Source organism: Puma concolor, chromosome D4 (assembly GCF_028749965.1).
Source record: "Puma concolor isolate L17-30 chromosome D4, mPumCon1.1.hap2, whole genome shotgun sequence".
Lineage (NCBI taxonomy): Eukaryota > Metazoa > Chordata > Mammalia > Carnivora > Felidae > Puma > Puma concolor.
The window spans coordinates 73,852,178-73,877,823 of record NC_141679.1 but is presented as its reverse complement, the minus strand read 5'-3'; the positions used below and the strand labels follow the sequence as shown (position 1 = coordinate 73,877,823).

The 25,646-nt window shown below is 43.3% G+C and overlaps 1 protein-coding gene and 1 long non-coding RNA gene across 3 annotated transcripts; one reads left to right on the top strand and one right to left on the bottom strand.

Annotated features, from left to right (window-relative positions):
- The first annotated feature begins 823 nt into the window (after positions 1 to 823).
- Positions 824 to 10,593, top strand: LOC112849468 (allergen Fel d 4). 2 transcript variants are annotated; one of them, XM_086683736.1, is made up of 7 exons: positions 824 to 1,267; positions 1,626 to 1,762; positions 2,479 to 2,549; positions 3,271 to 3,381; positions 3,689 to 3,790; positions 3,991 to 4,036; positions 9,867 to 10,593. In XM_086683736.1, exons 1-7 carry the CDS (start codon positions 1,178 to 1,180, stop codon positions 9,901 to 9,903), a joined length of 594 nt encoding a protein of 197 aa, XP_086539862.1. In that variant the 5' UTR covers positions 824 to 1,177; the 3' UTR covers positions 9,904 to 10,593. The 2 variants fall into 2 exon arrangements, with proteins under 2 accessions (XP_086539862.1, XP_025768886.1); XM_025913101.2 differs by lacking the exon at positions 9,867 to 10,593 and adding an exon at positions 4,995 to 5,269 and having other exon boundaries at positions 851 to 1,267.
- On the bottom strand, positions 5,691 to 25,404 carry LOC147575000 (uncharacterized). The gene is made up of 4 exons (XR_015242959.1): positions 24,923 to 25,404; positions 24,632 to 24,760; positions 6,648 to 6,853; positions 5,691 to 5,767 (listed from the first exon to the last, which is right to left on the bottom strand). It is a non-coding gene; the product is annotated as an uncharacterized LOC147575000 (long non-coding RNA).
- Between the last annotated feature and the right edge of the window lie 242 nt (positions 25,405 to 25,646).

The following is a 25,646-nucleotide window of genomic DNA, read 5'->3' as shown; positions in this document are numbered from 1 at the left end:
TCACAGGAAGTTAAATCTGTCCTCATGGCTTCAAAATGACAGAAATAGGAAGGAAGCCCAGATCTACATAACTCCAAAGTCATGCTCCCTCTTTTTTCAAATGTTCATTTATTTATTGGGGGGGGGGGGGGGGTTGGGGAGGGGGAGAGAGAGAGAATGAATGAATCCTAACCAAGCTCCATGATGTCAGTGCAGAGCAAGAACTCATGAACTGTGAGATCATGACCTGAGTCGAAATCAAGAGTCAGATGCTTAACCAACTGAGCCACTCAGGCACCCCCAAAGCCGTGCTCTTAAGCCCTTTCTACGTGATACCACCTCTCTAGTGTCACTCCTTTTCTGACCTACAATGGTATGGACTTAATCCCACTCAGTTGGGTTATTTGATACGCTTGTAGTGTTAAGTTTTTATTGATTATATGAAGTATTTCCCCAACTCCATTGATAGTTACTTGAAGCAAGGAATGATATCTTGTACTTCTCCATTTCTCTTATGGGGCATATGGTATAGTGAGGTATACTCAGTGATTAAACACTTGTCCATTCATTGTGGGGAAAGAAAAAAATGTAGTGATTGAGTTCAGAGAATAAGGAAAAGAAATTTAAATATACTGAATAGAAGCCATATTTCATTATTTTAATCAAACCTGTTTTGATCAACTCTATTTTACTGCTTTGTGGAAGGTACTGTCTTTGGTAGAGGCAGTGTCTTTGCTTCTGAAATTAGTAAAATTGAAGTGATGCACCCAATTCTGCACACCATCTGAACAATGGAACATAGATTCCCTACACATTCCCTTTCCAAGTTTTATTCCATTCCTGCCTCACATAATTGGCTCTCTGATTCCAAGCCAGATCCACAGTTAAATCTGGTTCCAAAAGGCAGGGTTTTTTCCACTATTTTTCTTGAGTGTGTGTTTTGAGAAATTTAAGGTCATTAAGTAGATCTAAAAGAGAGGAGATTGCCAAGTTTCAAAAGGGCAAGAACAGTCTTTGGCCTCACACCAGTGAATGATATACCATTTCGTGGAGTGGGAGGAGGGAAGGTGGTGTCCAATGGACGAAAAAACTGGACCCAGAACAGATATAAAAACAGAGGAGCCGGGGACTGGAGCCACCATCAGGGAGAGACTCGCTCCCAGTGACTGTAGGGAAGACCGTGCTATTTCCTGCCAAGATGAAGCTGCTGTTGCTGTGTCTAGGGCTGACTCTAGTCTGTGCCCATGAGGAAGAAAACGTTGTGAGAAGCAACATCGATGTTTCAAAGGTAGAGTCTGTAGAGTATAGTAGCGTCTGCCCTTGTGGGGTAGCGTGGAGGATTCTGAAGTAACGTGGCCCTACCAGAGAACAGGAGTTCCTTGATGTATTAGACCAAAGGGGTGGTTTCAGACTTTTGACTAAGAGCAATTGTACCATATTAAAAGAGAACACTTGGGGACCTCTGTTCTTGCTTTAGGGATGGTGGAAAGAGCCCTAGATGTAGTACCAATTGACCTGAGTTCTAATTCCATCTTCACATCATTATTATGAGTCCTGGCACACAGGCCAGGTTCAAGGAGACAAGTATTCCTATGGAGTTCCCTCTCCCCTTTATCTTACCCAATCATTTTACTGATTTATTGCAGATTTCAGGAGAGTGGTATTCCATTCTCTTGGCCTCAGATGTTAAGGAAAAGATAGAAGAAAATGGTAGCATGAGGGTTTTTGTCGAACACATCAAAGCCCTGGACAACTCTTCTCTGGCCTTTGTATTGCATACAAAGTAAGTGTGGTCTTTGTCACTTGGGAGAGGAAACACGGGAGTCTGAATATGGTGTTGGAATTCTGTGTGTGTGAGGGTACACATACCTTCTGGGTTTGTATTAAGAGTCCATTATCTGACACTGATCCAGGACCTGAAGAACCTGGGCCTTTTCTAGATTCAAAGATAAGAATTATGACAGAAACAAATTCAAATAGGAGTAGAGGAAGTACGGACGGGGTAGAGGGTATCAGAATCATAAGTAATGTAACAGTACAGCATAAGTTTGGAGCACAGGACTTGGAATTGACAGCCTGTCTCTCTCTTGAATCTCTTATGTATGACCAAGAATCTTCATCTGTTTCCACCCCAATTTTCCCTTGGGTAAAGAGGATGATAATTCTCTTTAATGGTTTATTTTTTTTGCAAGGACCATGTGAGGTAATGTTTGGAGAGCACTTCTGTGAGAGGCTGGCACATGGTGAACACTAAGCTAATTATCTAGACAGGTAGTTGTAGTGATAATAGTGGGAAGTAGTGGCAGAGTGACAGTAATGGAAGTAGTTGACTCATTCTTAAAGTATCACAAAGTAAAATAATGTAAATAAAAGCTCTTTGGAAACTGTACTCCAAAAATGTTCAACAGTGAAGTGGAATCAGAAACCCAAATTCTAGGTAGAGTGTGAGGGAGCTGGGGCATCAATATCTCTTGGACATCAGCTTATTCTGTTTTACAGAGAGAACGGAAAGTGTACTGAAATATTTCTGGTTGCTGACAAAACAAAGGATGGTGTATATAGTGTTGTGTGTAAGTATATTAAAAAGTCTTTCTAAATTCTACTTCCACTCCAAGAATTTAATAAACGCCAATATCTTCAAGATCTTGACCAATTCCTGATCAATAGCTTATGTACATTATATAAGGAGGGGCCATCTAATAGCCAAATCCTGAATCTGGAAGAACCTTGGGTAAAAAAAAGTCAATGCCTGGCACATAATACCATCAGATAAAGAAGGTACTTTGCTTATATGTACCTCCAGCAAGAAAATTGACAAAATAAGTGGTGGGACAGCTTCTCATTCCCTGCCTACTTTCTGATGATGTCTGCTGGTCATTGCTATAGCACATCATCGCTCAGGATATAGAGCACTGGGTATGTAATGCCAGCGGGCCTATAGAGAGGATAGAGACACGTAGTTGGCAGAAATGGTCAAGGGAGGTGGGTGAGTCTCAGGGAGGATGATAGAGCATAAGTTGCTGCTATGGCTGAATTTTTCTACTAGTAGTCAAATACCAGTATCCCTTGGATGTCGCCTCATGAAGCCCAGGGAGATGTAAATGAAGACATTAAGTATTACTCTATTACTCTCTATATCTTCCAGGATATGCACTTGAATTTGTTTCGTGGTTGAAAATAAGTAAAGGGGTTTCCTTACTTCCCGTGGATCTAACAAGCTCTGACCTATCAAGCTCTGAGAGGCCAGCACACGGTGGCACAAGTTCTGAACTGTGTTCTGTTTCTCCACAGATGATGGATACAATGTATTTAGCATAGTTGAAACGGTCTATGATGAGTATCTCCTGTTACATCTTCTGAATTTTGACAAGAAGAGACCATTCCAACTGGTAGAGTTCTATGGTACGGTATTTTCATGCTGACACTCATCTTGGGGTGGGGAAGGAGGGGAAGGAAGGTAAACCTGGAGACAAAGTGGTCCTCCCAATTTTTATCCTGGAATGTCTCTCCTCCTCTGAAGACAGATGCTCACCTTTGGTAATCTGTCTTCCTGCCAGAACCATATCCTAAAGATGTCAAATTCAAGACAGGTTATTCTGCCTAAGCACCCAATCAGTGCTGTCATTTTTCCATCCATCTGGAGCCACCCCCTTATGAGCCTCAGTGACAAATACATAAGACACAGCAATTACTGTCACTCTCCCCACAGCCCGAGAACCAGATGTGAGTCAAAAACTCAAGGAAAAGTTTGTGAAATACTGCCAAGAACATGGGATTGTTAAAGAAAACATACTTGACCTGACTGAAGTTGGTAAGTATTGTTATTTTCTAGTTTTCTCTTCTTAAATTCCCATGTTACTGAAGGGGGAAAAAAACAATAACAACAACAACAAAAAAACAAGAGAAGGCAGTACCCCCAATTAGTCCCCTTTGCCTTAACCTAGAGAATCATTTGGTTTCTCTCTGGCAAATAAACTGGGTTCGGTGTTTGTATGTGTTCTGTCTCTACAGATCGCTGTTTACAGGCCCGAGGAAGTGAAGCGGCCCAGGACTCCAGGTTGGTGATCTCTGATGGAAAGGGGGTGGCCCTGGGATCAGTGCCTTCCAAAAGCATTAGGAGTTTGTGTCCAAAGATGACAATAAAAATAATTTGGTAAGGAAGCTTGTGAGGAGAGCTTGAGATGTGGAATTGGAGGAGCTGGGTTCAGGACTCATTCCTACCATGAACTTTTGAACAAATGACCTAAGCATTTACCAAGGGAATAATGATGTCTACCCTGCAGAGTTACCATGTGGACATAATGCTGGCAAAAGACATCAGTAATTGATGACATGCTAAAAATCATTAAGACTTAAAATTTGAAATGGAGAAAGGGTAATAGGACACGAGTATGAAACTCACATCCATTTCTGTGTTTATGGTTGGTCTTCCAAGCCCAGAAGGCATTTCACCCTCCCAATTTACAACAAACGTTTCTTCCTTTGATCTTTGTACATCCTTAACTTTTCACCTGGGAATAGAGCTGTCTGAACTTCCAGTTGTCTTTTAAGCTGGAAAACAGACACTGAATCTTCTCATCAGTTTCCTACCTTAGATTTATTGTGGAGCTTCATTCAGATAATGTAGCTTGCGTAAAGCAGACATTTAATAAAAGGTAGCTATGGCTTTGCCGTTATCTCTCAATTTATCTAAATTACCTAAATTATCAAATTATCTAAAACTCTTCAAAACTTCTAGTGCTGAAGTCTAGTGCAGAACAAGCCTTGGATCCTTCATTGCTTTCTTTTTTTCATAGATTCAGTTTGGGGACAATAAATATGAGATCAGCAGTAGAAAAAAGGGGGGGCATTTATTCATTGCCCTCCCTCCCCTATTCTGGCAAATAACATGTTACAATACAGCTTGACATCTACTATTCACCATTTGTCTCTATAACAGAAGTTCTTTTTGCTTCAATTCAATCCAAGGAATGTTTAATAAGTTTCTGTGTTCTCTTTTTCATTTGCTTATTTAGTGTTGAGTGAATGCTTCCTTACCTGGGCTCCAGGATCTTCCCTTCTGTGGTCCCCACACCATCTAGTGACAAGTGCTGTGACCTGATTTCCATCATAATCACATAGGAAAGCATTATCTCTGCATCTTCAGAATCTTCCTTAATTGTCTAGGAAAACATCAACCAACCAAGATTTCAAGATTTTCTCCAAAATTTCCAGCTGTCTTTCCCATGCCCAGGAGAACTCTGTCATGAATAAGAACTTCCTATGCCTGGTCAATAAATGATTAGCCTTGCAGTCTTGTGGTTTGTGTATATGGGAGTGTGGGGCCGACAAAAAGCAAATGGGGGGACCTCCTTGGCTCTGCACCCATAATCCTTCTCTAGCTTCTCAAAATCTTTCCTGAGTTTCTCCCTCTGCAGTAATTGTCTGTCCCCATGAGTGCTGGTTGCCCTTTGATTTGCCTGTTTCTTGGTGATAAGATAAACTTTCCCATAATTTGCCCCGTCTTAGAATTCTCTTTCTCCATGGACTGTTGCTGAGGCTGGTACCAGCTCAACATGTTTCAGGACATGTCCCCATATTTTAGCTTCTCTGTGTCATCCGTCCTATTAGATGGTTAGTGTCCTTCCATACTCTTGGAAAAGTTCCTTCAATCACCACTGTTATCTGTTGTGAACATATTAAGTGAGATCCCATTAAGTGTGAGCAATACCTACCTTCAATAATCTGGGCTTGGTACAGTCAGGAGGCATCAAGGAGGCAAAATGCTATCAGCCTCTTCTTTTGGGAGCTTACAGGGAAAGGGAAAAGGAAAGTAATGATCTTCCACTTACAATCCTTTTGCAACAGTGTAAAACTTATACATGGGTGTTGGGGCAGATCAAGACCTGGGTGGGAGTTGTCATACAAAAAGAATGACTCAGTCATTATGAACGTACGGTTAATTAGGGAGAGCTTTAAAGGCATGTGACCCTCCCCACATCTTACTCTGCCTCCAGGTCAGAAGAATAAGTTAGGTTCAGACTTAATTGCTCCAGACTTAAGCATTTGGTCTTATTGGCTGAAATATGTCAGTAGGCTTTGTAGAAAGTCAACCTGTCATGCATGCGAAGATCCTTTTTTTGTTGTTTAATTGAAGGGTGGTTGACAGACAATGCTGTTATTAGTATCAGGTATACAACACAGTGATTAAACAAGTCTACCAAAATGGAGTAGCCATCTCCCCGATGCCAGAACTCAAGAAAATCTAGGACCTCTCATTTTTAAATGTTAGCACTTAAGGGATAGAACAGCTGTTACCCAGAGGGGCATGCATGGCCCAACATAACCCTGAGAGTGCTTAAGACATTACCAACAATAACAGTGCAAGGAGGGCCACAATGATGATCGATGAGGGAAGATGGCTGGGTGTACCACATGTCAGTCAAGAGGGAAGCACAAAAAGACCCTCTGTTCCTAGGTCAGGATGGCAGCTGGAGCTCACACTGAAACTCTTACCTGTACTTCCCAACTCCCACAAAGTTATTTTCATCCATGAGTGGTTGCTAAAATAGGTGTTTCTGTTGGGGTATGCGATGAGGGGTCACACCGCCTATTCCACCATCTTGCTGATGTCAACCCAGATTAGCTCACCAAAAAGACACAGAGAGAAGGACATTGAGTTTTCAAACCTGTTTTCTAGAGTATCAAATGAATCAGGCATCAGATGAAAGTTATGGTGGAAGCAGCCATCGCAGGGAGCTATGCTATTGTTTCTTCGTACACTGTTCAGGAACTGGAGGGCCAATCCCCTTGGGAATTTTCCACCATCATATTTAAATTCTTAGTTGTTTTTTAATAGTTTCTTATCTCATTGCCCATCAGCACATTCTTGGGTCTGAAAACAAATTGAGCTGATTAAAGGAAGGGAAATAAATCTACTGCAACAAGCACCACAGAATAATACTCCAAATGCAGGCAAATGTGAATTAAGATTACTCTGTAGATCATATGTACCACGTTTCCTTCCAAGAGTTAAAAGTATATGCGAGGAAACTCTGCTTGTGCATCAAATGCAGTGAGGACTCTCTTTGGCATTCAGCTGGACAGGAGAAATGGGTCCCAGATTGATTTTCTGTTCAGTGTAAGAAATCACTACAAATTTAGTGGCTTCAAAACAGCACAAGTTTTGGAGGTCAGAAGACTGACACAGGGCCCACTGGGCCAAAACCAAGTGAACCCCAAGTCTGTCAATTTATTCAGATAATCTTCTATGTCCTTCCTTAGAGTTTTTAAGTTTTCTCCTTAGTAATGTTTTTTATTTATTTTTGAGAAAGAGTGAGCAAGCAGGGGAGGAACAGAGGGAGACAGAGGATCCCAAGCAGGCTCTGTGCTGACAACAGAGAGCCTGATGTGGGGCTCGAACTCACGAATTGTGTGATCATGCCGTGAGCCAAAGTCAGAGGCTTAACCGACTGAGCCACCCAGGCGCCCTTCTCCTTAGTAATTTTCTAATTTTCTGGTGTGTTCTTGGTTGTTGGTTCCCATATACTTTCACTGTTTTTGTTTTCTGGGTTTTTTAACCATTAGTTATCATGAGTTTTTGCTGGTATAGAGAAATGTTATTGATTTTTGTAAGTTGATCTCTTTAGCAACCTTGATGGCATTTTTTTATTACAATAAAATCAATCTAATACTTTGTGGATTCTGTTGGTTTTATAGATATGGTCATATTATCTGCAAATACATGTTAATGTAGGTCTTCCAATCTTTACACATCTCTTTCTCTTTTTTCTCTTTTCTCCCTGTAACATTAGCCAGAACCTCAGGAATACTTTAAACATTGAAACCACACTTTCTTTACTAGGGGTTGGCAAACTGTAGCCCACAGGCCAATCCTTCCCTCTGCCTATTTTTGGATAGCCCGTGAGCCAAGAACATTTGCAATCCATGTGATGTTAGAAACACTAATTTTCAACCCCAATTAAGCAAAATGTTATTCCCTCCTCCAATTCCATTCTTCTAATAGACCTACATTAAAATAAATTATACTCAATATATTTTAAATTTCATCAGAAATATGAAAATATGTTTTCTGTGTTGTTATATTGGTACCTACATAATATTTTTTATTTTCACCTCTTGGCCTGCAAAGCCTAAAATATTATGTGGTCTTTTAGAGAAAGAAGTTTGCCGGTCCTCTTTTCTATACATGGCCTCTTCCCCCCCCCCCCCCCAAATAAACAGGTTTGCCAAACTGAAACCCTCAGTGCTTTCAGTAAGATGGGCATTCGATTATACATGACTGTGGGATGAAAGAGATATTTATAAGCTGTCCCATTACTGCTCTTCTTCAAATATCATGACTTACTTAAACCTGAATGGAAGAAATTTAGATAAATGTCAAATACACTCCCAGAGTAAATATCAAACTAGGACACCCTGAGGTTATTTGGGGATTTCAAGGACAAGGATAAAGATTCCAAATCTCTATTCTTGGCTTAGAGGACTTTGTCATTTGATTTCTCCTGTCCCAGAACTTTAGTTGAAACTGTCTGTTCCTGGAAGCAAGCCCATTAAGATACTAGCTGTTGTTAAAAATTAGCATTTCAGAAACACTGTTCTGTTGGTTTCAAGAAATTTATGATGGATATGTTTTGGTTATTAGAATAGACAATTTTGGTAAAGAAAGAGGGCTGGAGTGCCAGATTGTTGAGGAGAGCCTGGCCAGGAAATAAGACCTGGTCAACAGCACAGACAACGATTATCCAGCTGCCAGGATTCCCACAACCTAACATAGCTACCTTCATTCTCCACGTTTCTGTCAAGGCTGAATTAGTTATGCACATAATTTTTTTTTTTAATTTTTTTTTTACGTTTATTTATTTTTGAGACAGAGACAGAGCATGAACGGGGGGAGGGTCAGAGAGAGGGAGACACAGAATCCAAAACAGGCTCCAGGCTCCGAGCTGTCAGCACAGAGCCCGACGCGGGGCTCGAACTCACGGACTGTGAGATCGTGACCTGAGCCGAAGTCAGCTGCTCAACTGACTGAGCCACCCAGGCGCCCCAGTTATGCACATAATTTTTTGCATTTTCTAGAGATTTATGTCAATGCTGTCACCGGTATGTATGCTTCTTTTGTTCTGGCTGATTTCAGCTGGCGTAATTATTTTGAGGCTCATTGATTTTGTGCTCGTCAGTAGTCTGTTCCTTTTTATTGCTGAATAGTGTCCTGTTTTACAATGTACTAAAATTTTTAATCTAGCCATCTGTTAGTGGACACTTGGCTTTAATAACTAAAGCACAATGAACATTCACGTATAAGTCTATCTATGGACATGCTTCTTTTGGGTCATACCTAGGAGCGGAATAGCTGGGCCATTTACTAGGTGTGTGTTTAAGTTTTTAAAGAAATTGACAGACTCTAGGGTGGCTGCATCATTTTACGTTTCCATCAGCAGTGTATGAGATTTCCAGTTCTTCCATATCCTCACCAACACCTGGTATTTTAACGTTTATTTTTGAGAGAGACAGAACGCTAGTGGGGAAGGGCCAGAGAGAGAGGGAGACCCAGAATCCGAAGCAGGCTTCAGGCTCTGAGCTGTCAACATAGAGCCTGACACAGGGCTAGATCTCATGAACTGTGTGACTCTGACCTGAAGTCAGAAATTTAGCCAACTGGGCCACCCAGGCGCCCCCACTTGGTATTTTAGGTAGGAAAAATTAATAATGTGTTACACAGAACCCCAAACTTCCCAACGTTCCCTAAAATCCAAGGAAAACACATGAAGTGCCTATATGGAAATGAAACTGGTAACCAAAGGGTTAACAGATGTACTAAGTACCTTTGCAACTTATTACCCAGACCTTTTTTTTTCTCCTTTGCCTTTAAATATCCCTGACTACAGGAAAGAATATCTAATGGAAAGAAGATGGTCTCTTTAGCAAGTGGTGCTGGGAGAACTGGATAGCAACATGAAGGGGAATGAAACTGGACCACTCTCTTACACCATATACAAAAATAAACTCAAAATGGATGAAAGACCTAAATGTGAGACAGGAACCATCAAAACCCTAGAGGACAAAACAGGCAACAATCTCTTTGACCTCAGCTGCAGCAATTTCTTACTCCACATGTCTCCCAAGGCAAGGAATATAAAAGCAAAAATGAACTATTGGGACCTCATCAAGATAAAAAGCTTCTGCACAGCAAAGGAAACAGTCAGCAAAACTAAAAGGCAACCAACGGAATGAGAGAAGATATTTGCAAATGACATACCGGATAAAGGGTTAGTATTCAAAATCTATAAAGAACTTACCAAACTCAACACCTAAAAAAAGTAATCCAGTGAAGAAATGGGTACAAGACATGAATAGACACTTTTCCAAAGAAGACATCCAGATGGCCAACAGACACATGAAAAGATGCTCAACAGCACTCACCATCAGAAATACAAATCAAAACCACAATGAGATACCACCTCACACTGGTCAGAATGGCTAAAATGAACAACCCAGGCAACAACAGATGGTGGTGAGGATGTGGAGAAAAGGGAACCCTCTTGCACTGTTGGTGGGAATGCAAACTAGTACATCCACTCCGGAAAACAGTGTGGAGTTTCCTCAAAAAATTAAAAATAGGGGCGCCTGGGTGGCGCAGTCAGTTAAGCGTCCGACTTCAGCCAGGTCACGATCTTGCGGTCCGTGAGTTCGAGCCCCGCGTCGGGCTCTGGGCTGATGGCTCAGAGCCTGGAGCCTGTTTCCGATTCTGTGTCTCCCTCTCTCTCTGCCCCTCCCCCGTTCATGCTCTGTCTCTCTCTGTCCCAAAAATAAACGTTGAAAAAAAAAAAATTAAAAATAGAATTACCCTACAACCCAGCAATAGCACTACTAGGAATTTATCTAAAGGATACAGGAGTGCTGATTCATAGGGGCCCATGTACCCCAATGTTTATAGCAGCACTTTCAACAATAGTCAAGTTATGGAAAGAGCCCAAATGTCCATCAACTGATGAACGGATAAAGAAGATGTGGTTTATAGACACAATGGAATATCACTTGGCAACGAGAAAGAATGAAATCTTGCCATTTGCAACAGTGTGGATGGAACTGGAGGGTATTATGCTAAGTGAAAGAAACCAGTCAGAGAAAGACATGTTTTCACTCCTATGTGGAATTTGAGAAACTTAACAGAAGACCATGGGAGAAGGGAAGGGAAAAAATAGTCTCAAAGAAAGAGGGAGGCAAACCATAAGAGACTCTTAAATGCAGAGAACAAACTGAGGGTTGATGGGGCGGGGGGGGGGGCGGTGGTGCAGGGAGGGGATACAGGGGAAAATGGATGATGGGCATTGAGGAGGGCATTTGTTGGGATGAGCACTGGGTGTTGTATGTAAGTGATGAATCATGGGAATCTACTCTCGAAGCCAAGAGTACACTGTATATACTGTATGTTTGCTAGCTTGACAATAAGTTATACTTAAAAATAAAAAAATATTAACTAGCTAGCTATCCCTGACTGTCCTGCTTCTGGGAGACAGATTTGAGGCTTGTTCTCCCATCTCCTCATTTGACTGCCTTGGTATCCCACAGTCTGGCTTTGCTGTGTGTCAGGCTCACAAAGCCAGGGTCAGTTACAAATTAGGCAAGCCAGCCACACGCTCTTTGCCTGTGGTTCATGGGTCCCCAGCTGTAACACAAGTCCCATGAGGAAGGCAAGCAGCTGCCTAGGCTCTTTGTCCTAGGGACTGTCCCCAGGACTCCACCCTGACAGAGGGCCACCGACCTTCTTTGATGCTTAATTTAATTCTTGTGGCAAAGAAACCGGTTTCTGGGTCTTTTTTAGTTTCCATTTGGTGAGTACCCCGTGAGGGTAAGTTCTCCTTCCTCCCATGTGGGTTGGCTCTCTTACCCTCTTTTTTCTTGCTCCTTAATGGAGCAAGAAGGGGTTAACTAGAAAGCCATTTGGTTCAATTGATGAAACCCTGACTTTCAGAGAGGAACACATGAATGCTCACAGAGGTACTCTGAGCTTCTTTGGTTTGTTGCCACAGCTTTTGGTATCTTTAGATAAAACCAGCCATGTTCTAACTGGAAAACGGGAAATGACAATTCATTTCCTGCCTGCAGCCCCTTTGGGCTGTATTCTCCAAAACTGGGCAATTTTTTTTTATAACATTGACAGAAATATTCATTTGACTCTGGAGAAAAATGGCCAATAATGGATGTATAAATTACACCATCTTGCGATTTTGTAAAAGGGAGATATTTGGAAATTGGGCCTTTAAGATTGTTTGCATCTGATTTGCATATTTGTATGTGGTCATGTATGTTGTCAGTGTGAGAGATTTTCTCTAACCTTCGGTGGTATTGCTGAGATCAGCTTGTAAAAAGAGCTTTATTTCCTTGGTTTAAAGGCAAGCACTTGTAAGAATTGGCCATTGAGGCATGCTCTCCAGACTCTTGACTGCCCTTTCTTTCTGCATCCTTGAAGTCTCCAGGGTTGGCTTTGCTGCCCGTTGGGCAGATGAACGTGGGTTCAGTTACAAAACCAGTAAATTGTAATATTGGCATGTAAAAAGCTTAAAACATTGCTTCTTCATCACCAGAAATGAACGTGGTTGCTTTGTGTTCAGTAAGACTGGGATGCTTTTCCTAGAACATCAAAGATGTGTATCCCTTTTGTTGATTCTGAAGTTCTACCAATTGTATTTGGAATATAATTCAATCTTTCCCCACAGATTAAAAATGTGGGTTTTTTTTTGCTTTTTCTCATATTTTATTTTTTTTAATTTTTTTTTCAACGTTTATTTATTTTTGGGACAGAGAGAGACAGAGCATGAACGGGGGAGGGGCAGAGAGAGAGGGAGACACAGAATCGGAAGCAGGCTCCAGGCTCTGAGCCATCAGCCCAGAGCCCGACGCGGGGCTCGAACTCACGGACCGTGAGATCGTGACCTGGCTGAAGTCGGACGCTTAACTGACTGCGCCACCCAGGCGCCCCCATATTTTAGTTTACAATGTAATGATTTCAGGAACAGAATTTAGTGATTCATCACTTACATATAACACCCAGAGCTCACCCCAACAAGTGCCCTCCTTGATGCCCCTTGTCCATTTAGCCCATCCCCCCACCCAACACCCCTCTAGCAACCCTCAGTTTGTTCTCTGCATTTAAGAGTCTCTTATGGTTTGCCTCCCTGTTTTTATCTTATTTTTACTTGCCTTTCCTTATGTTCATCTGTTTCTTAAATTCCACAAGTGAAATCATGATATTTGTCTTTATTTTGCTTAGTTCCATCCATGTTATTGCAAATGGCAAGATCTCATTCTTTTGATCACGGAGTAATATTCCCTTGTATATATCTATACTACATCTTCTTTACCCATTCATCAGTTGGACATTTGGGCTGTTGTTGATAGCACTGCTATAAACATTGGAGTGCATGTGCCCCTTCAAAACAGCATTTTTTATCCTTTGGATAAATACCTAGTAGGGCAATTTCTGGGCTACAGGATAGTTCTAATTTTTTGAAGGAACCTCCATACTGTTTTCCAGAGTGGCTGTACCAGTGTGCATTCCCGCCAACAGTGCAAAATCATTCTCTGCATCCTCAACAAACGTGGTTTTTAAATGTAAGTTTTCCCTAAACATTTGTCCCCAAACCCATTATTCTGATACAACTATTCCATGAACATTTGGGTATTGCAAACTAGAAGACCAGGAACATTGTCTAGTGTATGCCTTTATTTCTGGTTTTCCCCTGGGGTACATCCTAGTATCACTCTCTCCACTCACCCACCCACCCCTACACGTCTTGGAGCTGGGTGTGACCATGTGGCTTGTTTGAGCAGTAATCATTAGAAGTGATGTACATCACTTTCTGGAAGGAGTTTTGAGAGCCAGTATGCATTTTATCCATCTCTTTGCCACATTGCCAGTACTCAATAGTCACTCTATCTACCTGGTCCCAGAGGGTGATGACCCAAAGCTCCAACTTGTGATGGTGGTTTGCTTTGAGAAAGAAATCTTTATGGCATTGAGCCACTGGGATTTGAAGGCTGTTATCACAGTGTAACATGGCCTACCCTGCCCAATACATGGGAGTCCATTATGGACACTCAGGTTTTGCTAGGAAAGCAAAATTCCTTTAAGTTTTCAAGTATATTGCCATGGAGTTATACCTAACATTCTAGTGTATTTTGTAGTCTTGTCTAATTATGTTATTAGGTGTGTTGCCTTTCTTAATCTAATTCTACTCTTGTGCTATCTGAATCAACCTATTGACAAAGACGAACAAACTTTTATTTTAAAGACAAAAGTTTTATTTTGTCTTTAGCCTAAGTTAGGGCAGCTGCCTGGGCACAAAGAGTGCTCCAGTGAAGGAACATTTAGTACAGGGTTATAGGTGTTTGTAACTTTTTATATAAAAATGACAAAGAACATTCCAAAATGTTACAGGATTTATCTTATGTTCTTAGTATGTACAAGCCTGTATAACTAATCTTATGGGAACAAGGTTTCTTTAAAATTTGTGTTTTTTATTTTTATAATATGAAATTTGTTGTCCAATTGGTTTCCATTGGTGGTTTTTTTTTTAAACAAAGCTGTTTCGAAGGGGTACCTGCACCCCAGTGTTTACAGCAGTGCTATCAATAGCCACAGTGTGGAAAGAACCCAAATGTCCATCAGTTGAGGAGTGGATAAAGATATGTGTGTGTACATATATACACATATACATACACGGAGTATTACTTGGCAATCAAAAGGAATGGAAATCTTGCCATTTGAAAACTACATGGATGGAACTAGAGAGTATTATGCTAAGCAAAATTAGAGGAAGACAAATATAACTTCACTCATGAATTTAAGGTACAGAAGATGATAATGGAGAAGCAAAAATGTAAGAACAAGAAAGGGGACAAAACATAAGAGACTTCAAATACAGAGAACTGAGGGTTGCTGGAGGGGTTGTGGGTGGAGGGATGGGCTAAATGGGTAAGGGGCATTAAGGAGGACACCTGTTGGGATGAGCACTGTGTTATACGTAGGGGATGAGTCACTGGAATCTACTCCTGAAATTACTGCACTATTATGCTAACTTATATGTAAATTAAGAAAAGAGGGGCACCTGGGTAGCTCAGGAACTTGATTCAAGTAGAATTTCAGGGGGAAGAAAAACCATTTTGTTTTTGTAACTCCAGTATACCACATGCAGTAGGAAGTCCTACTGAGCACCAAAAATATGACACATAATATGCAGGAAGATTTGTAGAAAAGCACATGGATAAGAGAACCATGTTGTTATCACAAAAGAATAGGTACAAACAAAACAAAGCACAAATTTACTGTTAGAGTTCTACATCCACGTGCCTCTTAGATGTTACCTGCATTAGAAATCAGCCTCCATCTTCAAAATGCTTCAGCCTTCTCAGGCCACCCTCTAGATGTATTTAACAGTTTTAAGCTTAAGTTTCCAGCAACGTTCTTACTGCTTCAAGGCATGTTTACAAATATATCTGTAAAATGCTTGGAGAATGTGTTAAGGGAATAGCACAATTAGCTATGTGGCCTGGAAGGCTGCTTCTATTTACAAGATTACTGCTAGGGCTCCCAGTTAAACATGGTAACTTGGACACAGGGTTACCTGTGTTCCATCCTGAAACCCCAACTATAGTGAACTTAGATGTTTGAGAGGAGAATGGAGGCAGAATCCCTTAAAAACCAAAGAATAAGAGGAGGTAATAGAAAAGAATGAAAACAGATTTGGGAGTTGGCAAGCAGAACATCAAAGGCTGTGTTAGCAAACCAGAGAGAGTCAGAATGCAGCATCTGCTGGGGAAAGAGAAAGCTAAGAAGAATTGGGATCTTTTATGCAGCACTCCGGAAAGGTCCCAGCCAGGGACAAAAGGAACATCTGGTACGAGAGATCTGAAATGCCCTATGGCACCACTCCTGCAGCAAGCCAAGAAAGGAGATGGTCCAGATTGGTACCGGGGGAGAGTAGCAAGGGCAGGGAGGAGTAGCAAGTTTCTGGATGTATTTTGAAAGACAACCAATAGGATTTCTTGATGGTACGTGTAGGAAGAGAAAAAGAATGACATCTTAGGTTTTTGCCCAAGCAACAGGAAAAGTGGAGTTGACGCTAGTTGAAAGAAAATTACAAGTTTAAAAGAGACCAGGCGTTCACATGTAGACGAGTTTGAGATGCCTATTGGACATCAAGTGGCAATGGTGAGCCATTATCCGTTATCAGTGGTCAAGAAACTAACATGCCTTCTACCCTTCTGTCTTCCCAGTCTGTCACCCAGGCACATGAAAAAATCCAGATGTGAGTGATCACGACACATACGGAAATGCCATTGAAGATTGGCTGCTCCCCTCCCCAAACAATATTCACTCCTCATTTCTATATTGTCTTGGCTTCTAGCAAGTTTTCCTATGAAAAATCATAATGGTTCACTGACTGGCATAGTTAAGCCAACAGGAGTCAAGACCAGATCCATTCAATTTGTACTCTAACAATATCAGAATCTGCAATATTGTCCTCAGGTATACCCCAGGGTTCCAGCTGAAGCAAGCCCACGAAGCCATTAGTGTCCATCTACACAAGTGGCTCTTTCTTTAGGTTTCTGTATCAACTAAAGCATTAATCCACAAGGTACAGGATGTATTAACAATTGCAGTTACCTTGGCCTCCAAGGGGGAAGTCTAGGGTAATTTCCTCATCCATAACAACCCAAGCCAGAGAATTAAGGCTGACCTGGGTGCCCACTAGGACCAAGGAGGTGCCTCCTTAAACACTTCCAGGTGACCTCTTCAGGTGTAAGCCACTGTTTTAGGCGAGAGAAAAGCTGATGTGTAGCTTCCACATAAGCCATACAATCCCAGGAGAGAATATAGTGCCCTTGGAAGAGTTTAGTTTTGGGAAGTTGCCTGAACTAGGATCTACATTCTGCAGAAAGCACAGGTTGACAGCAGCTCCAACATGGCCTCCTAGCCGATGGAAAGTCTTTGGGTCTCCGGCTCATCCATTTGGAAGGTCTTAAGACCGTTTAGTTTGTCCCAGTGCTAGCTGGGTCACATCTATCTACGTCATAGAATGGTCAGAGCCATCTGACCGAGGAGGGCAGACTCAGCCAGTAAATTTCTTTCACCCATTTGGGAGGGACCTACCGTGGACTTTCCCCTACAACACAGCTGAGGACAGTTCTGAAAGACAGGTCATTAATGCCCTTCCTCCCCCCACCTGAGCTGCTTTGTTGTTCCCCGCCACCCAGTTCTTCTGTCCCATGCCAGTAGCTATAGCCACTTTCTGTCCAGTCATCCCTTACTCATTTGAGCTTTTCATCAAGAATCAGGTGAGAGACAGACCTTTTTATAAAACTTGATACTTAAGTTGGAATCCCTTGGGCATCCCTTTCAGGGAAGAGGCTGATAAACAACCTGAAGTACTATCAGGGGCGAGACAGGCCCTGACTGCCACAGGTGGGGGTGGTCAAAGGGCTGCTGAAATCCATCTGTAAAGCAGGAGAAGGGGAAACCTCCCTTGCAATATGGCCATCCCCACTGTGGGACAAGCAGGTCAACTTACGGCTCAAGTCACAGGCTGACATTCAACAGTAGCCTCTGCATCAAGAGCAGAGCTAGGTTCGATCAGACAGTTGATCCCAGTAGGTCTCAGATGCCTGGGCATAAGCCAGTTCTGAGTGACCCAGACAGTTCAATCAGCAAGTGTAACATCTTTGATTGTTCTTCCACTTGGAGAAGTGCAGCCTGCCCAGACAGCCAGGCCATTGACAACAGCCCACACGTCTGTGTTCTGCCCAATGGGGTGACCACATCTACTTCTACTGCAGGGCTGGCTCTGAGGGGGAACAGCTATACCAGCTCAGTGGACACTGCTAGGTTTCAACTTCTCTAAAACTTTATCAAGCCAGTGCGTGGTAGGCTCAGAAGATGGCCCCACTGGGCTAGGGTCTTTGGCTCCAGCTGGGGACAAACGGGGTGTATGCAGTAACTGAAGCTTCCATAAGGAATTGTGTGCTTTTCCCCCCAAGAAAAGACAAGATACTGCTGGGGTCAAGACGGCAATGTTCTTGAATAGATGAGGCCATTTCTTGACAAGACTTTTGGGCTTTTTCTCCCTTGTTAGTCTCAGAGTCCATGTTAACCAACCCCGGAATGGCAATTTGAGAACTGAGCATCACAAGGCCTTCACAGATCAATTATTCCAACTCACTAAGAGCTAAGAGCAGCTTTCCAAAAGGAGTCCCTCTGATGTGGCTACAAGTCTTAAAACCCCAAGGGCAAGTCCAGGTAAAATCTGTCTCCCTTTGTTAAAGGCTCTAATCTGCAGAGTCAAACTTGTTCGGTCTCAAATGCTTGAAGAATCTAAGGTGTTAGGGGTCCTTTGTTTGTGGGGTTAGGATGTAGAAGTTAGGGCAAAGATAGCCCCTTTTCCCCTTTGAGTGCTAGAGAGATGGAATATCCTGAACCCACCCATACGAACAGAAGAAATTTTACTTGGCACCCAGCCCCTCGGATTTTTTCAGGTTTGTCAACCACCCCTGCTGACAGAAGTGTGTAACACTGGTCAGGGCCATGGAGACAGAGGTCTTGTTTGTTGGCAGTCAGAAGCCTATGTAGCGAGAACTTCGGACATCAGAGGGTAGAGGCTCCCATGATGAATTCTGACCCTCATACTGGCAGCAAATGGCAGTGGAGTTAGTCCTACTAGCCCTTTTCCATATAGAGCTCTTCCCCTAGCAGGCTAATCCCCTCTGGAATGGGGAAAGGCAAGCATATAACAACTCTTACAGGATGCAGCAAAAGTGGTTCTAAGAGGGACGTTTATAGCAATACAGGTCTACCTCAAGAAAAATTGCGACCTAACCTTACACCTACATCTGAAGGGCTGGTGGGGGGGGGGGGGGGGCGTTTTGGGGGGGGGGGGACACACACACACATACACACACACACAACCATAGGCCAATATCTCACAAATATAGATGCAAAAATCCTCAAAATTTAAGCAAACCAAATCCAAGTAAACATTTAAAAAATCCTACAGCACGATCAAGTGGGATTTATTCCTGGGATGCAAGACTGGTTCAGTTTTCACTTAACATGATACATTACATCAATAAGACAAAGCATGAAAACCACATGATCAAATATTTAGAAAAAGCATTTGACAAAGTATAACATGTATTCACGTTAAAAACTCTGCCAAGTTTAGAGAAAACATACCTCAACATAACAAAGGCCATGTATGAAAAACCCACAGTGAACATCATACTCAATAGCGAAAAAGTTTTCCCCTAAGGTCAGGAATAAGACAAGGATGTCTACTTTTATTCAACATAGTGCTGTAAGTCCTAGCCATAGCAGTCAGACAACGTAAATCAAAAGCATCCAAATTAGCAAAGAAATAAAACTACTTGTAGAGGACCTACTGTATGTAAAAAACCTTAAAGCTCCACCAAAAACCATTACAACTGATTATTGTATTCTGTAAAGTCACAGGATATAAAATCAGTATACAGGGGCATCTGGCTGGCTCAGTCAGTAGTACATGCAACTCTTGATCTTGGGGTGGTGAATTTGAGCCCCATATGGGAGGTAGGAGGAGTTTAAAGAAAAACAATTTTAAACATCAGCGTACAGAAATTTGTATTCGTCTCCACTAATAACGAAGCAACAGAAAGTGAAATTAAGCAGACAATCCCATTCATGGGGTGCCTGAGTGGCTCAGTTAAGCATCCAACTTCATCTCAGGTCATGATCACACAGTTTGGGAGTTAGAGCCTTGCATTGGGCTCTGACAGCTCAGAGCTGAGCTTGCTTCAGAGTCTGGGTCTCCTATCTGCCCCTCCCCCGCTCATACTCTCAAAAATAAGCATTAAAAGATGTACAAAGAAAACCATCCCATTCACAACTGCACCAAAGACAGTAAATTATTGAATAAACTTATCCAAAGAGGTGAAAGACCTGTACTCCAAAAGCTAACAGATGAAATTCAAGATGCAAAGAAATGGAAAGACATTCCATACTTGAGTTGAAAGAATATCATTAAGAGGTCTATACTACACAAAACAATCTGCAGATTTAATACAATCCCTGTCAAAAATACCAACAGAATTTTTCACAAAACTAGAACAATCCTAAAGTATATGGAAACCGTAAGATTTGTATGGAACCATAGAAGACCTCAAGTAGCCAAAGAAATCTTGGAAAAGAAAAACCAAACGAGAAGTGTCAATTCCAGATTAAGTTATAGATTATAAAACAGTAATAATTAGAACAGTATGGAACTGGCACAAAAGTAAACAGATAAATGGAATAGGGCAGAAAAACCTACAAATAACCCACAATTCAATTAATCTTTAATAAGGAGGTATGAACATACAATGGGAAAAAGTCTCAAATGGTACTGGGAAACTGGACAGCTACATGCAAAAGAATGAAACTGGACCACTCTTTCACCATGAACAAGAACTCAGTAACGGATTAAAGACCTAAGTGGGAGACCTAAAACCACAAAAATCCTTGAGAGCACAGGCAGTAATTTGACATCAGCTACAGCAATATTTTTCTAGATCAGTCTCCTAAGGCAAAAACAAAAATACAACACGACTATTGTGACTACCCCAAAATAAAGAGTTCCCGCACAGTGAAGGAAAAGGAGAAGATATTTGTAAGTGATGTATCCAACAAAGAGTAACAAAAATATATAAAGAACAGCGACAACACCCAAAAAACAGTCCATTTAACAAGTGGGCAGATGTCAACATTTACTCCAAAGAGGACCTAGAGATGGCCAACAGACATGAAAATATGTTCAACTCACTCATATGGAAAACGCAAATCCAAACAGTAAGATATCACCTCAGTCCTATCAGGATGGCAAACACACACACACACACACACACACACGAAGAAAGTGTTAGCAAGGATGTGGAGACAAAGGAACCATTGTGTATTTGTGGGAATACAGACTGGTGTAACAGCTCTGGAAAACTGCATGAAGCTTCCTCAAAAAGTTAAAAATCTAACTACCTTAGTTCCAGTAATTGCACTACTGGGTATTTACCCAGAGAAATAACACACACACACACACACACACACAAATTCGAAGGGATACATACACTCCAATGTTTATTGCATTATTTACAATAGCCAGGATATGTAAGGTGTCAGTGTCCATCGATGGATGAACAGATAAATATGTGGTATGTGATTATTCAGCCATAATGAAGTCTTGCCATTTGTAACATGGCTAGAGCTACAGAGTACAATGCTATGTGAGAAGTCAGAGAAAGAACTACCAGATGATCTCACTCATGTGGAATTTAAACAAATGAGCGAAGAAAAAAAAAAAAAAAGACTTACTAAAGAGAACTGATGGTTACCAGAAGGGGGGGATGGGGATGGGTCAGATAAGTGAAGGGGATTAAGCAGTACACTTATGATGAATAAAAAATGAAATTTAAACTCCCACAGTCAGATGTAGACACAACAAAGAAAGCATATTGGGTCAGCCCAAAGGATCCCATAACCCAAGATCACATTAGTTTTTCTCCTCACCAGGACCTTGAGCCCCATCCAGGCATCCCTTCCTGCCTGGATCCAAGTAGGATGGAGACTTTGGCGCCTGTGTCCCCACCCTGCTCCCATCCAGTATTCCCTAGATGTGGCTTTTTCCTTAGAGTGGCTGGTGGGAGGGATACAGGAGCAGCGGAGAGGGAGAGACCAGCTCTGCACCAGCAAGCAAGGCCTATGTACGGTTTCCAACAGCCCGTCAACTGCTCATAGCATCTCCCAGTGGAAGAGTGAGCCACCACCAACAGGACTATTTGGGTTTCAGGTTTCAATCCCACCTTGCACCGGTCAGTCTCCTTCACGGGTAGGCCAGAGAAAGGCTCTTAGCCCACCACCACTTGAGCCAAGAGCACTTGCTACCAGATCCCAGGGTATTTGCTTCTCCTATGCCCTAACCCAGGCTGCAAAGGGTCTTGTCCTTTCTTTCCCAGAAAGCCACATTTCATTCAGCATCCCACTCTATCAAAACGATCAAGAACTGTGGAGAGTCTGAGACTATCTTGCTTGCAAGCTAAGGAGACCTGCCACGTTCTACATGCTTCCCAGCAGACGGCAGGAGCTTCACATTTGGAGTCCCTTTGCCCACCCCCCACCCCCCACCACCCACCCGCCCCAAGTACCCAGGCAGCAATGTGGAACAGGCTTAGGTTGATGCTTATGCACACAGTGGCTGTCACAGGAACCCTAATCTCCGGAAACCCCACCAGTTTAAAGAGGCTGCCAACAAAATGGCAGATTTCAGCCACCTATCAAAAGAACATTTCCTCAGGAGTATTCAGGAAAATACCAGCTTAGTTTTCAGGGACTTAAAAGTAGAATTCCGGGGAGATACGGATCTCTGCAATAGAGGTACCAGTGCCTACCAGTTCCTACTGCTCTCCTCCCACATCTTGCTAGATCCTCCAACACCAGCCCTCAGCTTGGGTCTGGCTGAAATCCAGAGCCCATTTTGTTCTCCATCAGCTCCATGCTGTGGTTCTGACAACATGGCCTGGCCTCCTCCTTGTATAGGAGATTCCATTTTTTTCTTTGAGGATGTGGTCCCTCGACTTGCTCAGTGCTGTGGGTGGGACCTGTGGAAGCAAACTTACATCACACAGGGGACACTCCTTCCCCTTTCCCAGGGGGTGTTCTCTTGGGAAGAACCGGGGGACCTACCTTGTCCTGACAGGAGGGCTCTCTTCCCATTCCCTCCAAATGAAGATTACTTTTTAATGGTCTTCGCGGTCCCCCATTAGTATTTAACTTCCTCAAATTCCAGGTTTGAGGCCTTCGGAGTCTGGGGTCTGTCAGGAAAGTCTGCTGGTTTGGTGAGAGCGAAGAGGGTCGCAGGGGCCTGGTATTTCGGCTGGCAGAATGGGCCTGGGGGATATGGAGAAGTCCGAGTTTTAACTCAGGCCTACACTGCCCTCATTTTTCAGGAGAGGCTCTCCGATGACAAAGGCTGCCCTAGGGAATCATTGAATTCGAAGCCAATTAGGAGAGTGAAGAAGAAAAGTGGAGGTGTTTGTTAAAAAAGAAAACCATTTAAGTTTCGAGAGAGCTAGAGCAAGCACACGAGCAAGCAGAGGAGAGGCAGGGAGAGAGGATCCCAAGCAGGCTTTGCGCTGAGTGTGGAGCCTACTTGGGATTCTGTCTCTCTTCCTCTCTGCCCCTCACGTCCTCTCTCAAAATGAACTTAAAACCACCCCCCACCCGGAAGTGAACAGGTGAAACTTGCCAAGTGCTCGACCTCAGCATACAGCCAGGCCTCATCATCCTCACACTTCCTACTTGGGTCCAGGCTCCAGGTGTTTTCCTTTGTGTCCCTGGTCCCAACCCAACGAATGGGAGAAGACAGCCTTAGCAAAGTGGCTCTCCATGGGGAGTGATTTCTGCCCCCAGGGGACGCTTGGCAATAGATACAGGTTTTGGTTATTGCAGCTAGGAAGGGGATGCTACTGACATCTAGTGGGTGGAGGCCAGAGTTGTTGTTAAACATCCCAAGTGTGTAAGATAGTCCACCTGCCCCCCACAGTAAAGAATTACACAGTCCCAAGGATCAGTAGTGCCGAGGAGGAGAAACCTTGCAAGGGGTGAGTGTAAGTCTACCCTCAGATGAGCTCGGTTGGTGTTTAAGGCACAGAAATCCCTCATTCAGACACTTCATACAGGTGCACTGAGTTTTTTAGATATATTTTTAAAAGCTTGTTATTTTTGAGAGGAGGCATGAGGAGAGAAGCAGAGGGAGAGAGGGGGACAGAAGTTCGGAAGCAGCCTCTGCACTGACAAACCATGAGATCATGGCCTGAGCCGAAGTGGGATGCTCAACCAACTGAGCCACCCAGGTGCCCTGGGTGCACGGAACATCCCCTATTAGGCTCAAAGAGAATTATTTTACGTAATTTTCTCTGAAGCTCCAGTGTCTGCCTCCAGCAGAAAATAGTCTTCCTGATTTCAAAATAGACTTTGACCCTTTCTATTTGAGATTGAATCTCTTTTGGATTAGTACCCCCATACTTTCAGGATTTCTCCCTTATTTTGTTTTTCACTCCCTGAAGAAAATTCCTAGGGGGGATTGTTCTCACTTTGGGGAGATGGCAGTGACAGCCGTCAAGTGCCCGCTGGCTCGTGCTGACTTTCAGAGGCATCCGGCCCCTGCTGCCCCCAATGCTAAAGCCCTTCCCAGCCCCGTGTCCTCTCCCCTCCACTTCCCTGGTCTCTTCTCAGCTGCTCTTCCTAAGAAGGGGGCCAGTGCAAGTACCCCGCTCCTCTTTCTGGGAGGATTACCATTCCCAAGCAGTGAGGAATGGTCTCCCGCTCGCCCTACAACACTCCAGAGCCCAGAGGACTGCTGGGGGGGTGGGGGGGAGTGGGTTTCTCTCACCTCTCACCCCCCCCCATCTCCGGCCACCACCCCGCTCTGCTGCGGTGGCCCAGCTGGAGGCGCTTTCCGTACAAGTCACCTTCATTCTCTGCTTCTCCCCACACTCCCCCAGAAATCTGGTCTGGGGCTTCAGTTGTGACCCCACTCCTTAGTACTGGGGGGCACCAGAAAGAGGTAGCTCAGGGTCACTCAGAAACACTCACCAACACAGAACGCTCTTAACATTCCCTTCCAATTCTCAGGCCAACTCGCGTCCTCCTTCTGTGGATAGAGGCAGCTTTCTTCCAGGTCCTTGGTTATTCGTAAGGCAACAGACCCCTAGGCCAGGGCACCTGGGGGCGTACAGAATCCAGAACAAGTGGTCACACTCTGGCCTCAGTTTCAGGCCTCCATAATTGGAAGCCCTGAGGGGAAAAGCAGCCCCTTGGGTGTTGAGCTGTGACGGTGGTAAGAGGGAGGGGAAGAAAAGGACACAAATAGGGAGGAAAAGTTACCTTGGTGGTTACAGCTGACAATTGAGGGGAAGGGGGCTGATGCTGGGATCCTGCTGACCACTGGGAGCTGTCGCGTATGAACTCTGCCAGAGCTTCATACTTTTCCAAGAAAAGCCAGCAACCTGGAGATGTACGTGAAATGTCTTGGTTTTAAGTAATGCCAAGATCTTGTAGACCAAGGGAGACTGGCTTGGTGGCCTGATCTGTCCTGTGTGCTGTAGGCTGGTCTCAGCCTGCCCTCTGGCAACCACAGAGGGTACGTGGGAGGGAGAGAGAGAGATAGAGCCATTCTTCCAAACCCCGGGACAGAGCTTACCATCTGAAGTTTCCCCCCAAGACAAGAATCTCACTGCCAGCAGCTTGAAGTCCATGTTCACTGTTGTCCGAACCGCCAAGACCAAAAGTTTCAACGTCCTAGCAGGGGCAGGCTCCTGTGCTTAAATACTTTCCCTCAGATGAGCCCCAAGCTGGAGCGGGGCTGGACTGCAGGCTACAGGTGAGTCAACTGACCCCAGCTGTGCAGACGGGAGGCAGCAATCCCTGACCCATGGCTGATTGGTTCAGGAGCCTTCTAGGAGCCAACCTACAAGTGAGGATGATTCTGTCTCTCTCAGTAAGATACTGGTGCACCTGGGCTTAAATTGTAAGTCCCTTGTGCATGAAAAAAGGATTTTTTTTTCCTCTTAAAGGAAAATATGTCCCATTCATATGTTAAGCCTTTTGC

Bases quoted from the DNA above. Each gene is read 5' to 3' on its own strand.
- LOC112849468 (XM_086683736.1), top strand. From the start codon at position 1,178: ATGAAGCTGCTGTTGCTGTGTCTAGGGCTGACTCTAGTCTGTGCCCAT. The intron at 2,550-3,270 runs GTAAGTATATTA...GTTTCTCCACAG, and splicing joins TGGTGTATATAGTGTTGTGT to ATGATGGATACAATGTATTT. The intron at 4,037-9,866 runs GTTGGTGATCTC...CCCTGACTACAG, and splicing joins GAAGCGGCCCAGGACTCCAG to GAAAGAATATCTAATGGAAA.